The 12,159-nt window shown below is 38.9% G+C and overlaps 1 protein-coding gene across 2 annotated transcripts; it reads right to left on the bottom strand.

Moving 5' to 3' along the window:
• Positions 1–217: 217 nt before the first annotated feature.
• Positions 218–11,525, bottom strand: LOC135790233 (terminal nucleotidyltransferase 5C). 2 transcript variants are annotated; one of them, XM_065300343.1, is made up of 2 exons: positions 10,914–11,525; positions 218–4,184 (listed from the first exon to the last, which is right to left on the bottom strand). In XM_065300343.1, the coding sequence occupies exons 1-2, from the start codon at positions 11,112–11,114 to the stop codon at positions 2,943–2,945; spliced, it is 1,443 nt and encodes a 480-aa protein (XP_065156415.1). In that variant the 5' UTR covers positions 11,115–11,525; the 3' UTR covers positions 218–2,942. The 2 variants fall into 2 exon arrangements, with proteins under 2 accessions (XP_065156415.1, XP_065156416.1); XM_065300344.1 differs by lacking the exon at positions 10,914–11,525 and adding an exon at positions 4,251–4,593.
• Positions 11,526–12,159: the final 634 nt, after the last annotated feature.

The raw sequence follows: 12,159 nt of genomic DNA, 5'->3' as shown, positions 1-12,159 counted from the left end.
AATTTCGCCAAAACAATAGTCTATAAAATCAAGTGCGGTACAAAAATCAAACTAACGTCCGCGCACAAATAAACCGAACTTTATTTTTATTGCCTTATTGTACGCGTATGAAGGCATCACTGTTGGTTCGCACGCTTCAATGGAACCTCAACTATTTTGATATTTTTATAACTCGCATCGAATGGTCTGTCAAGACATTAAAAAAAAGCCCACTTGGTATTTTTGTACATGTTTTTAATTTTTTCAACATTTTCATTCATCAATATATAATATTCAGTGTTTTTTTTTTGCATCGACTTACTTTCATCAATCTCATGTAATCACTTGTTTTACAAGAACTTAAACGTGTAATACACAAATCAATTTAATCGCAGGTTGTCGTACGTTCCAGCATCATATCATTCGGAATTAGATTACATTACAATACACATTTTTTAACAAATAGAAATGTACAATACGTTATTACAGTTAGAGCCCGTTTTGTGTTCCATTATGTTGGGAGATTTCATTCGTTTGCCGATTTGTTTCCTAACATACAATATTTGCGATCGACATCGATCAAAATAGATAGATATTAACATACTTTCTAAATATGTAATATATGTGTATCATCGTTCATCGTTTTTTTAAATAGCTACTAAAATGTTTCTAGAGATTAATTTCGCCTTCCGGTCTCGATGTGAATGTTGCCTCGGCTGCATGGAAATCGTAATTATAATTAATTTAATCATTATTTATTATTACAGTAGATAATAAATGAATAGTAGTAGTTTACATATATATGTAGATATATTGTGGTTATGTTTGCAGTGAAAATAGATTCATCAAAACAACTCTTCCTGACAAATGTATTTTTCACGCTAATAGTTTTCAGTCAGTTACCCTTTTTTGTGTCATAAGTAAGTACATTCAATGTTACAAATCTAACTTTTAGGCAACGTAATCAAGGCATTCGATTCGAAATGAAACAGAAAATATATATAGATGAATATTAGGCCGGCTTTGATTTCGTTCGCTTGTATTCTTTGCTCAAAAATATTTGCGATGTGTGTGGCAAAGAATTTATGCTTTAATTAACAATACAATACGAATGTTTGGCATGCGTTAATGATATTTGTACTTCATTCTTGACTTATTCAACAAGTAATCAGTTTCTCTCAATATAACAAATAATTGAATCATGTCTCTGGGTTGAATTATCATCAGCTTAATCAGTTTTACTGCTTTTTGTTTTTAAATTCTTCAATAACAAACTATATATATTTTTATGTACGATACAATTACTCGTAGCTCTAATATACAAACGTTGAATCTTTTATCTAAAATATGTTTATGCCATTATCTTTATGTTTTTTGTTTTGTTTCTCATTTATTATCATCATGTATGTGTCCACATATCGTGTTGTCTAAAACAGTTTCATTTAAAAATTTGTCAACATCATTTATATATTTTTATAGTTTATTTATATCTCTGCTCTATGTGTTATTAATGAATAACATATACACTTGATGACACCAAGAAGTTGTATCTGAAAATATGTTTCCATGCACTGTTTGTCTTCATTCAATACAGCTGAGTGTGGTCGAAACCATTTACAACATTGATTTAATAAGTAGTAATAGATAATAAGGATATTTACAATTATTACGTGTATACAACGTTTTCATATCATCGAATAAACGCTAATACTTATTGCGATCGGGCGACGTTGTTTCGTGTTTTTTTTTTGCTTGTTTTTCTGTTTCAATTGCAAACTAATACAAACGAAAAACGCGTTCGGTCGAACCGCTTATAAAAAAACAACAGAGATAAATAAAGCTTCTTTTCACGAATGCAAATCCAAATCAAAATCAAAAACAACGCATTTAATATTAATATCTAAAACAAAAAAATATGAATTCTGATTTTAAGTTAAATAAAATGCATTAATTCTACAAATTAAGCAACGAAATCACGAGAAAAATCAGTCTTGACACATAACGATTTGAATAATTTGAAAAGTTCGACGAACGCGTGCGGTTTTTGCAGTGGAATGGAAATTACAAATCAACTTCGGCATATTTCGTTTGCAACTTTTTTGCTGTCATGCGTCCAATCGAACGATTTATTACCCAAGTCTCAATGAAGCAACGTTTACCGTGTTTTGTTTGCAAATTTCGGTTATCGACTCTCTTTTCCGTGCTACAACGACAATAATAATATAGTACTTAGAGAAATTAGTATATAGTCGTAAATTAAATGGTTACACAACCCAATAATGCGTTTTGTTATCAATTTTTTTAACATTTTTTTTGTGTTTATTTTAAACGTGTTCACAGCCACACACCAATGATGCATCGAAAGTAATTTTCAATATTTTTTCATTCAGCCTCATTGAGTTTTACACGATTTGTATCGATTTTGTAGATTTTTTTGTTTGTTTCACTATAATGTATATTTCTGCTTATCTGTAATAACTTCTAGAGCCTAATTAATTACATAGGATAGGCCTACATTTATCATTTTTATAACATCATCTCTATATTCATTACAAGAAGTATAATTAAGAGTAAACATACTAAAATGCGGAATGATTTATACATGTTTATCAGATTTCGATTTGATTTCTCTCTAGATTTGTCTAGATGTGTTGAAAAGCGATATTTCAAGATGGATGACATGTGACGTCAAGAAGAATGTGGCATGGGATTTTCTTAAGTGTTAAGTAAATGTTTTGTGGCCTACGTACCAGACCTCAGTCCTTTAGTTTGCATGCGACAATCGCGTTCCGCTTTTCAGGTAGTTTCAGTTTGATTGCGTGTTTACATTTGTTGGTGCAGAGTAGTTGCAGAGTGTGTTCGCGCGGCCGACGGAGTGCGGGTTCACTTGGGCGCGCGACGCAAGCGAGCCGACTCTCGGACGGAATGTCTTCTCTCTCCGGGCGGCAGGCTCTTTACCCGCATCACGTCGAGCACGGCATCCAGGCGGCGTGGCACGTGCAACCAGGAGCGGCGTAGTTATAATTGGCCGGCACCACTGGATAAATGTAACTGTAGACGTAAGCTCCCTGCGGCTGTTGTTGAGCCATCAGCCGTTGTTGGTCCAAACACAACACCTGCCATGCAAGGTTGTCGATGAGTGAAAGCGTCTGACGCCGTTCATGGCCCATGAGACAAACGGTGGACTCTTCGACGACCTCGTGCAGATGCATCAGGTACTGGTGCTTGAGCGCTTCCTCCTCGGGTCCGCCGAAGTGGTTCCACAGGTAGTTCTCCAGCTTTGCCTTCTGTTGATTGATATCGGGGAAGTCGATGAAGAATCGCGAGCACATGTAACGCTGTAGTGACTTGATCCATTCGGGCCGCGCCGGCTGGTAGTTCTTGACTAGCAGATAGCAGTACTTAAGCAGGCCACCACCGCGGATCTCCTCGGGGTGCCTCGTTGAGATCAGTTTGTTCTGCAAGTGGTAAAGCGCCTCCTGGAAGTCTCCAAACACAGACTCGCCAACAACAGTCGGATAGAAATTCTCGCTAATCTCCAACTCACTGCAGTCGTAGAATAGTAACAACGAATCGAGAACAATCTGGAAGGAGTCAACGGAGAACTCAAACTGCCGTCGCATCGTGTCAACAAACTTCAACTCAACATTCTTATGACCACGAGAGGTTCCAAGCGAAATCAACGACCAGCGATCACCATCGTTATTCACCTTTACCATTTTGCTCACGTAAGCTTCTTTCATGCTGCAGGACGAGATGCGTTTACGACTGACGCCTTCAGGTAGCAGATCGTAGAGCGAGTTGAGAACGGCGGATTTAACGCGGTCGTAGTTACGCGGCGTTGCTAATTCCACGCCGAAGATGAGATCCAGATCGTTGTATGGCTGCGATTCGATGGCGAGGACGTGCGACGCGGCGCCGCCATTCAAACGTATGTCGCGCACTTTCATACCGGCGCCGCCGGCAGCCGTATCAGCTTCCAACTTGCCACGCACCACCGTCACCAGATCACGAAGGCGTACCTCGATGGTCGGAAAGTTACCACGTCCATGAATTGCTACCACTTCATCCATAACATCATTGAGCCGCCGCACTTGCTCGTAACTCAACACGGCCAGTCTTTGCTGAGATTCCACGTCCTTGTCTTTCTCCATGGCGATGCGGTGTTGGTGATGATGTTCTTCAGTATTATTCATAGGTCCACACTGCAACAAACCGAAAAAAAAATTCGTAAATACCCAAAATATTAATTTTTATTTGATTCAATGTACCATTGTGTGATGAGTGCAATTCGCGAATATTTATCTAATCAAATTTATCTGAATTGTGATGGGAATATCAATCACAACCGACCGGTGTGAAGTTTTCAGCCGCACTGAACGAGTGAGGAGCGCGTTTTATGAACGAACGGGGTATTGCGTCTTTGGGGATGGCAGTCAGTGCGCGCGGCGGCGCTGCGTTTCGCAAAACCAATTCAACCCGCCGATGACGTCATGAGGTCGGCTTCGCGTAGGCGGCGTCGTGAATGGATTGCGTGGGCGCCCGCAGGGGTGCAGATGTACGACGTCGACTACGCGAGGAGGTGGAGACGCCCACGCAACGCCAAAAGATATCAACCCCAGGGGCCAACGTACAAAAATCGATCACAACTGCACCACGGGCGCGCACAAAACAATAACCGAAAAAAAAAACCAAAACAATTATTCAACATTTATGCGCCTGTATAAAACTTGTTCATACTTGTTGCATATATATATATATTCTTATCTAATCAGTAGCGCACTGTTTCGAAGGACGACGCCCACGAAACCACATTTGAGTTCAAGTTCACGGCGCATGAATAGTTTAAATTGATGAAACTATACGGGGCCACGGCAAATATACTTCGATTTGAATTTCGCTCGTGACGTGTGTAGGTAAACGATGCGTTAAGAAAGTGGAACGGACCTATTTACCTACAATTCATCGCGCGACGTGGACATGTACCGAGAAATTTCAGGGTCGACGCCGCGTGAATGTGTTTCTTGACCAATATTTTTGTTTACATTCCATATTCCACACCACAGCATAGGGTGGATTCAATTCATTTCATTTCATTCACATCGCTTGCAATACGTTCTTTTCTATTCCACGCGCGAAGGTCGCAGTTGCGTGTGATTGGTGTTGTGGCAGAGAACGCAATTTCATTCCAATTGCTCCTCCTCTGCGCGCATTCATTTCCATTTCGTAACAATCGGTCATCACCGTAATGTGCGTGAACGTAATGAATGCATAAATTCGCTGCCTTGGCGTATGATGTGAATGCCAAATGCCAAACGAGGTGCGTTCTGTGTCAACCGCGCTTTTGTTTTTGAATGAAAAATGAAATGAGTGAAATTTCACACCGAGTTGTAATTGATATACATATATACGCGTATACGCGACCTATGTTAACATCTTTTACTGCCGCTAGAGGGCACTAATAGTATCAAAACTTAGAGAAAAATCTATTATGCACTATTATTAAATATGGCTGCGCAATATTACGCAACATTGTTTTTCGCGCTCGTCCGGCCAGCCTATGTATCATAATAGAAATACATAATGTTATTTTTATACGTTTATACAATAAACGTGTGCATGTGAAGTACACGCCGCGCAATAATAATTGTCCTTGGTTGAAACTCGCTCCCAATGTACAATATGCGAAAAATATTCACAAAAAAACTTAAAATTCTCAAAATTTTAATCTAAATAATAGTGAATCATCTTAAATTCCTCACTAAATCGTTTTATTACTGTAGCATGCACTGTGTGCATGTATGAGTGGCCCAATCTCGCTGGTGAATATATTGTTATTGTTGTTGCTATGTTGATTTTGATGGAAATTACAACACTCAACGTCCGTGCGCATTATATTAGCACGTTGGGTAGCAAATTCAATCTTGTCATGCAGAGTGTTGGTGTTTAGGGCAATGAAATTATTGATATTTTGCCAATTGCCAACCGTTTACTTCCGATGGCTTGTTATCACATGTCAGCGTATGTTCTGATAACAAAAAGCCCCAAATTTGAGATTAATTCCGCGTGTACCTACGAATTCTATAAATATAACACATAAAAAACAATTTAATGATTTTGCTGACAATGGAAATTAAAATATTCAGCGCTGTTATTATTTTTGTTAATAATTTTCTTAACGCGTGTTCTAATTGTATATATTTATGCTAATCGCTGGTGGTGACCACAAATCGAAGTTCAACACAATAATAATATTTAAAATGCACTCTCTCAGGCATTCGGGCGTGTAAAAACAAAATGGAAATATTTCCATAAGTGTACAAATATTTGTGTAACATGGGTATGCGTTAGGACGGGGCGCACCGCGCGTGTGAGCGCGAACACTGTAATAATAATTTCGCGATTGTTATTCAGCCCGCACCATCATTTACAACAGTCGGCCACGAAACAACAACACACAACGCACGCATTAAATATAATCAAAATGACGAAACGTTTTTATTTCATTTTTCACTGTCTCATACTCTATTAACTAACGAAAAGAACATTTATATTGTCAATATATTGACAATATATTAACAATCATTCAAGTAAAAATTAAATTTTTATATTTCTTCATCGTCAAAAATATCAGAAATATATTATGATTTCATCAATAGATTGACAATATATTGACAATCATTTAATTCATTTTGGGAAAAAATAATTTTAAACCCGATTTAAGTGATTCGCCGTACGTTAATTTAATTCAATTTGATGTGCGGCAATGTGTCGCTGTGGCACGTAGAATTTTATTGCCATGCTCGTTGATTGTGCGGGCACAGTCAGTCACAGACGACTTCAACTTCGCCCACACCTCTACGACCACATCGCATTGATACATACTGGTAGGTCGCGGTGAAAAGTGCAAGTCGCTTGCAATGCGCGTACTGTTCGTTCGTGTACTTATGTAGCGCGTTCGATTGAATGGAACTTTCGACTTCCGGCAGCATTACTTAATGTGCGCCGCTCGCTTGAAACGCCACTCACAAACTCTCGCGTTTATTGTGCGCAACGTCAAACATTAGAAATCCGAAAAACTCATTAAAAACGTGCATGATTTTATTTGTAGGATTATACGATACTAATGACTACGATTCGTCAGTTCCACGAATTCGGTCGGTGTCTGGGTTACGACCTAGAAACATAAAAAAAAAACTCGAAAGCCGCCAACCTTATAATAGCTCGGCGTGTTAAAATATTATGTCAAATTAAACTCTTTATTTTTTTCTATTTCGTACGTATTTAACGAAATAATTAATTTATGAACATTATTATAAGTTATATTAGCTTGTTGAGATTGAAAGTGCTTTATTTTTTACTTCATGCGTTGATTTATGGCGTGTATAGTAGTAGTTGTTGCGAATCCAAGCGTCAAGCGAATATAACAATAAATAAATCGCAGATAAGTGTGCGTACGTTAGCGTATGTTCAATATACAAGTATCCGAGTACTCAAGCGTGTGAAAGATGTTGCTAGCGGCGAGTTTTACGCAAATAGAAAGATCGCGTCGGATGTATAAACCGCACAAAATAGTCGCTTGACTATCGCGCATATTTATCTCACATACAATCACAACAAAACAAGCATTTAGTTAATTTTCCAAGAAACACTAAAAATTCTTTAAATTCATGCGGTAATTTTCCGTTAAGCACTAGAAAAATTTGTAAAAAAATCCAAATTAAATTTGGACGCTGTTATTATTAAGTCAAGACACCGGAAGTGTATTTTTAATCGTCGAAAATGGAACATTCCATTCAAAAACAGATATCAAAAATAATCAGCAGCCTTTATCTAAAGTGTTTTAAATATTTCTAAACTAAAAGTAGCCTTTTGTTTGGTTTGGCGTAATTCTGACCGTAAATAATTCTTAATTACATTACACGTTTTCGTTGTAAACAAGTGCGTTCGCTGGTAATCGCATTTGATGCGCAAAGTTTACAGGACATTTAATACATGCATTCGCGCGTGTTCATTTTCATCGCTGCGACATCAACTGAAGTGGAATTTACGTTCGCGTGTATTATTAAACACCACCACTGTCTGCGCGGGTTGATGGCGCAATATAACATGCGATTAAAGGGCAGGATTATACCAACAAGTGTTAAATTAGTAACTATTGACTATGTACAATTTTCCAGCATGATTTTTAAACTAAGTTATTTACCATATATGACGATATGTATGAAATTACATGCTGTGCGACATGTTATTTTCTATTTTATTCTGTGTGGTTTTTAAGTGCGTCCCGGCGCCTGTTGAATTAGCGCGTGGGCATGTGTGTAATCGATCGATCGATGAGTGTTGTACTTGTATTCGGGAACAACACGACGCCGGTGTGACAATATAACCACAGAAACCAGTATTACGCATTCACGCTCCTCGCATCATACATAATCTACTTGAATACTGATTTGCAAACTCATTCTACACAACACAACAGGGCAAAATGTGAGGTTAGAATGTAAATTTCATGTAATATAAATAAAAATGAAACCTTGTCAATGCAAAAGCCTGAAAAGAGAGCAAAGACACATGATATTTATAGAATGCCCTAATGTGCGTCACAAATCACACAAAGATTTTCCGCATTCCTCTCGATACAAACCGCGTTTTTTTTTAAATTTTATTTCTAACCTAGTATTTGTACCCTGGAATAAATTTAGTGCGTGAATAATTAAACTATGCATATCTAAACATTTACATTGGATAATTAATTCAGTAATAGGTGTTTCCGTGCTAAAAAGGCAACGCGCTCATAAATTGAAGTGCATACAACGACGCTTCGAGTGGTAATTGAATCGTTTTCACTTACGTCTTTGCAATATGTCAGCCGAACGCGCTCGAATCCTGTTACGGTGACCTGACTCGAAGAAGTCATAACGAACGCACACATTGTACCGGATCGTAAGGCGCAAATAACAAACATCGTACGGTTTACGATGACAATGGTTCCGTTCGACCAGCACTCGTGCTCAAAATGTTTATTTATTAAAAATGCAAAGAAACAGAAGAAAAATGAGGAAATCCGCTTCGTGAAATAATTAACATTTGAATTTCTTTATTCCGCATTGCATCAGTTCGCACATGACGCTTTTACTTTACTGCCTAGGCAATGGAATAAATATCCATCCACGTGGTACCGAAACAAGTATATAGAAAGTTCATTTGTGTACCGAGTGGCCGACTTAGAAGTCGCTGGCCAACGACACACTGCCTCTACGCATTGGATTGAATTTCACAGGCGAATGAAAAGAAGAAACAAACGAAAAAAAGCACTCATAAATTCTTAGCATACATAATTTATAATTGCGGCACAATTTGTGCGCACGCGGCGATGTCGCCATCGGGATTCCGGGTTTCTGAAATCGGCGTTCATTATTTCATTATTGCATTACGCTGGCAATAAAAAACGAATGCAAAACGTACCATATTTCGATATCGCATTGTATAATCGCATTTTTTTTTAAGTGTTCCGCGTGTTTTTGATGTAACGTCCGAAAACCATAAACGCAACACTCAACAACATAGTAATTAATTAGGAATACCTTTAGTTAATACTTGATACTTTGATATTTTAGTCGCGAGAGGGCAAAACGCAATGAACCTCCTAATACAAAATCGATAACATATTGGTTCGGTGTGTGTGGTTTAAATGCGAGAATGTCTTCGAGTTGCGCTAGGCTGCAAAATCGAATGGCAAAAGAAAGAGGGAATTGATTACAAGACTTATTACATTACACAGCTGGACGCTATGCGAGAATGCGCGCAAGCCGTGCGCAAGTAATACGTTGCGTAATTGGATTTTCTCATATAATATAATAATTTACCGAATTATTTTGTGCTAGCCGCGTTTTGTTTGCGGCGTCTTGCGTTGCGACACTGCGTATTGCACCACCATTGCATTCCTAGGTTAGAAACACATTTTTTACATCAAACATAACCTCATTGTTTTAGTCAACATAAAATTTAATGCGAAAATAAACTGCATATTTAATTGTTAATAAATAATTTGAGTGGTTACATTTGTATATCAACAAATCATGCTCAAGGACGAATATGATTTATGTTACAGCGAATTAACTATTAAATCTAACCTGTAACCACAAAATAAATCAGATGCAGTGATTTTCAATTGTTGGGGTAATTCTTTTAAGCGACCTTGAAGTGGTAGATCATAAAACAGTAAAAAAATGAGTAAATATTTATAAGCAAATACAATTAACGCAATTGTCATTGTGTTATGCTGCCTGGCAAGTATAAACTTAACTAACGTATTGTTAATCTGTGAAAAAAATTCCCAGCGCGATTATGTATTGCAATTTGCAATATTTACGATTATGTGAAAGTCATTTTTAATTTCGTTTCATGCAGCATAAAAATATGTGTGCGTATCAATTCGCACACTCGACGATTGTACCTTTTGCACCTCACCTGTGATAATTAATCGTGGAATATGGCGTGCGCCATTTTATCGGCGCCATGATTTTGCGTCATCTGCGGACAGACGCGAGCGTCATTGATCAAATATAAAAACGATTAGGGCCCCGTCGGAAAAGCGCACGTGCCGCCATGTTCGATAACTCCGGCTAGGCGCTTCTACAGCTTCGAAAATGCGAGCGAGAGGAGAGCTAAGCCGAAAGTCGTGACGCCACGATTTTCTATGCCTACAAAAATAGCACGAGCGTATTATTAGAAAGGATTCTCTCTCCACCCGTGCCTTACTGCTATCAGTGGTCCAAAACCGTAGGTAAGTAATTCTATCGCGTTGGTTTTTCTCTTTTTGCGGCCTGACTTTGCAAGTGCAATTGTGCGCATGTGTGTCAGGCTTAAATCGGTCGAGAGATGAAAGTAAAAGTAAATTCGGTATTACGCAAGAAGCAGCATGAACTCACCTGCATAAGTGGCAAGGGTGAATCGACCTCTTCGAGATCAGACACCTGCACACCATCACCATCGAATAGATCAATCTGATCGGATGGACCACTGAGATCGGAGACGACGCTGCTGCCGCAACTGTTGCCCGAATCATCCGTATTCATATCCACATCCTTTTCTTCCGTAGTCATGGTTGCAATTTCGCGTTTCTTGGACATCTTGCTGTCCAAGTCAAAGACAAACGGCACTATTCTAATACAATACTTAAACTGCGATGCGTTTTATTTTATTTTTAATTCCACTCCACTTTGTGCAAAGTTTTCGCAGCAAAGTTCGACGCACTTCGAGAGTCTCTGCTGTATCCTGAATGGACGGAGCACGAACCTCGTCAGTGGACTTGTGCGTAGGTACGTGCAGGATCTGAATCGTGCACGGATGCGAGCTCGAATGAATGTCGGAGAGTTGAAAACTACTGCTGGCTGCCTGCTTTGCTGCTGCTGGTCGGAACGTTCCGTGTGGCCCAACCGCACGCGTCACTAGCACATGCCGCACTGGGACGAGGCAACAGTTTGACTCGAGGAAAGGCGGCGAGCGAGCGAGCAGCGGTGGACGGATCGGTTGCGCACACACACACCGCCTGACGACGACGCCGGCGACGACCTAGCGAGCGACACAATCTAGAATCTACTACCCTCAGCCATGCGTATTCGTTTTTATAATCGCACACAAGTTGGCCTCATGGAAAATACCATCCGACCATCCGATCCGGCCTCGTCCCAGACGACGACTCTTCAGCAAAACGATGGCTGAAGAACCGGACTTGGCCATCATGCGTATACCGCGTGCTGGAATGTTCATACTCGCAGTATTTTCGGGAAACGACGAGAAGGTTTGTTACCAGGCTCAAAAAACACATTTATTGTGATTACTTTTGCGTTAGATAAAATTTTATACTTTTGCTTCCACACGCAAATCAATATCAGTAAATTATTAATTTTTGATGACTACTTCCTAAACTCATCACGAATTCATTCATTGATTTAGTTTACGATGAAATCGCTTTCATTATTTCCAGAGAATAACACTTTCCTAGAAGTTAAAATTCACGTTTAGTACAATTATCTACTTTTTAGTGTTTTATTTGTGTGTTTGTGCAATAAATTGCGAGGAATGGCGTGTTTTGCGTAATAAACAATTTGAAACATCCGAAAATATGTAGTCAGGTAGTGTATGCAAACTGAAAACGTATGCACAGCAGCAGTT

The sequence above is a fragment of the Atheta coriaria genome, unplaced genomic scaffold (assembly GCF_025399875.1).
Source record: "Atheta coriaria isolate IRGN ID8LTWV9N9 unplaced genomic scaffold, Caltech_Dcor_3.1 hic_scaffold_4_pilon, whole genome shotgun sequence".
Taxonomy (NCBI): domain Eukaryota; kingdom Metazoa; phylum Arthropoda; class Insecta; order Coleoptera; family Staphylinidae; genus Dalotia; species Dalotia coriaria.
The sequence above is the reverse complement of the archived record's forward strand: the minus strand, read 5'-3'. Positions and strand labels throughout refer to the sequence as shown.

Excerpts from the sequence above, each read along its gene's own strand:
- LOC135790233 (XM_065300343.1), bottom strand. The coding sequence starts at position 11,114 with ATGTCCAAGAAACGCGAAATTGCAACCATGACTACGGAAGAAAAGGAT. Across the intron at positions 4,185-10,913 it reads CACCCTTGCCACTTATGCAG|TGTGGACCTATGAATAATAC; the intron begins GTGAGTTCATGC and ends GGTTTGTTGCAG.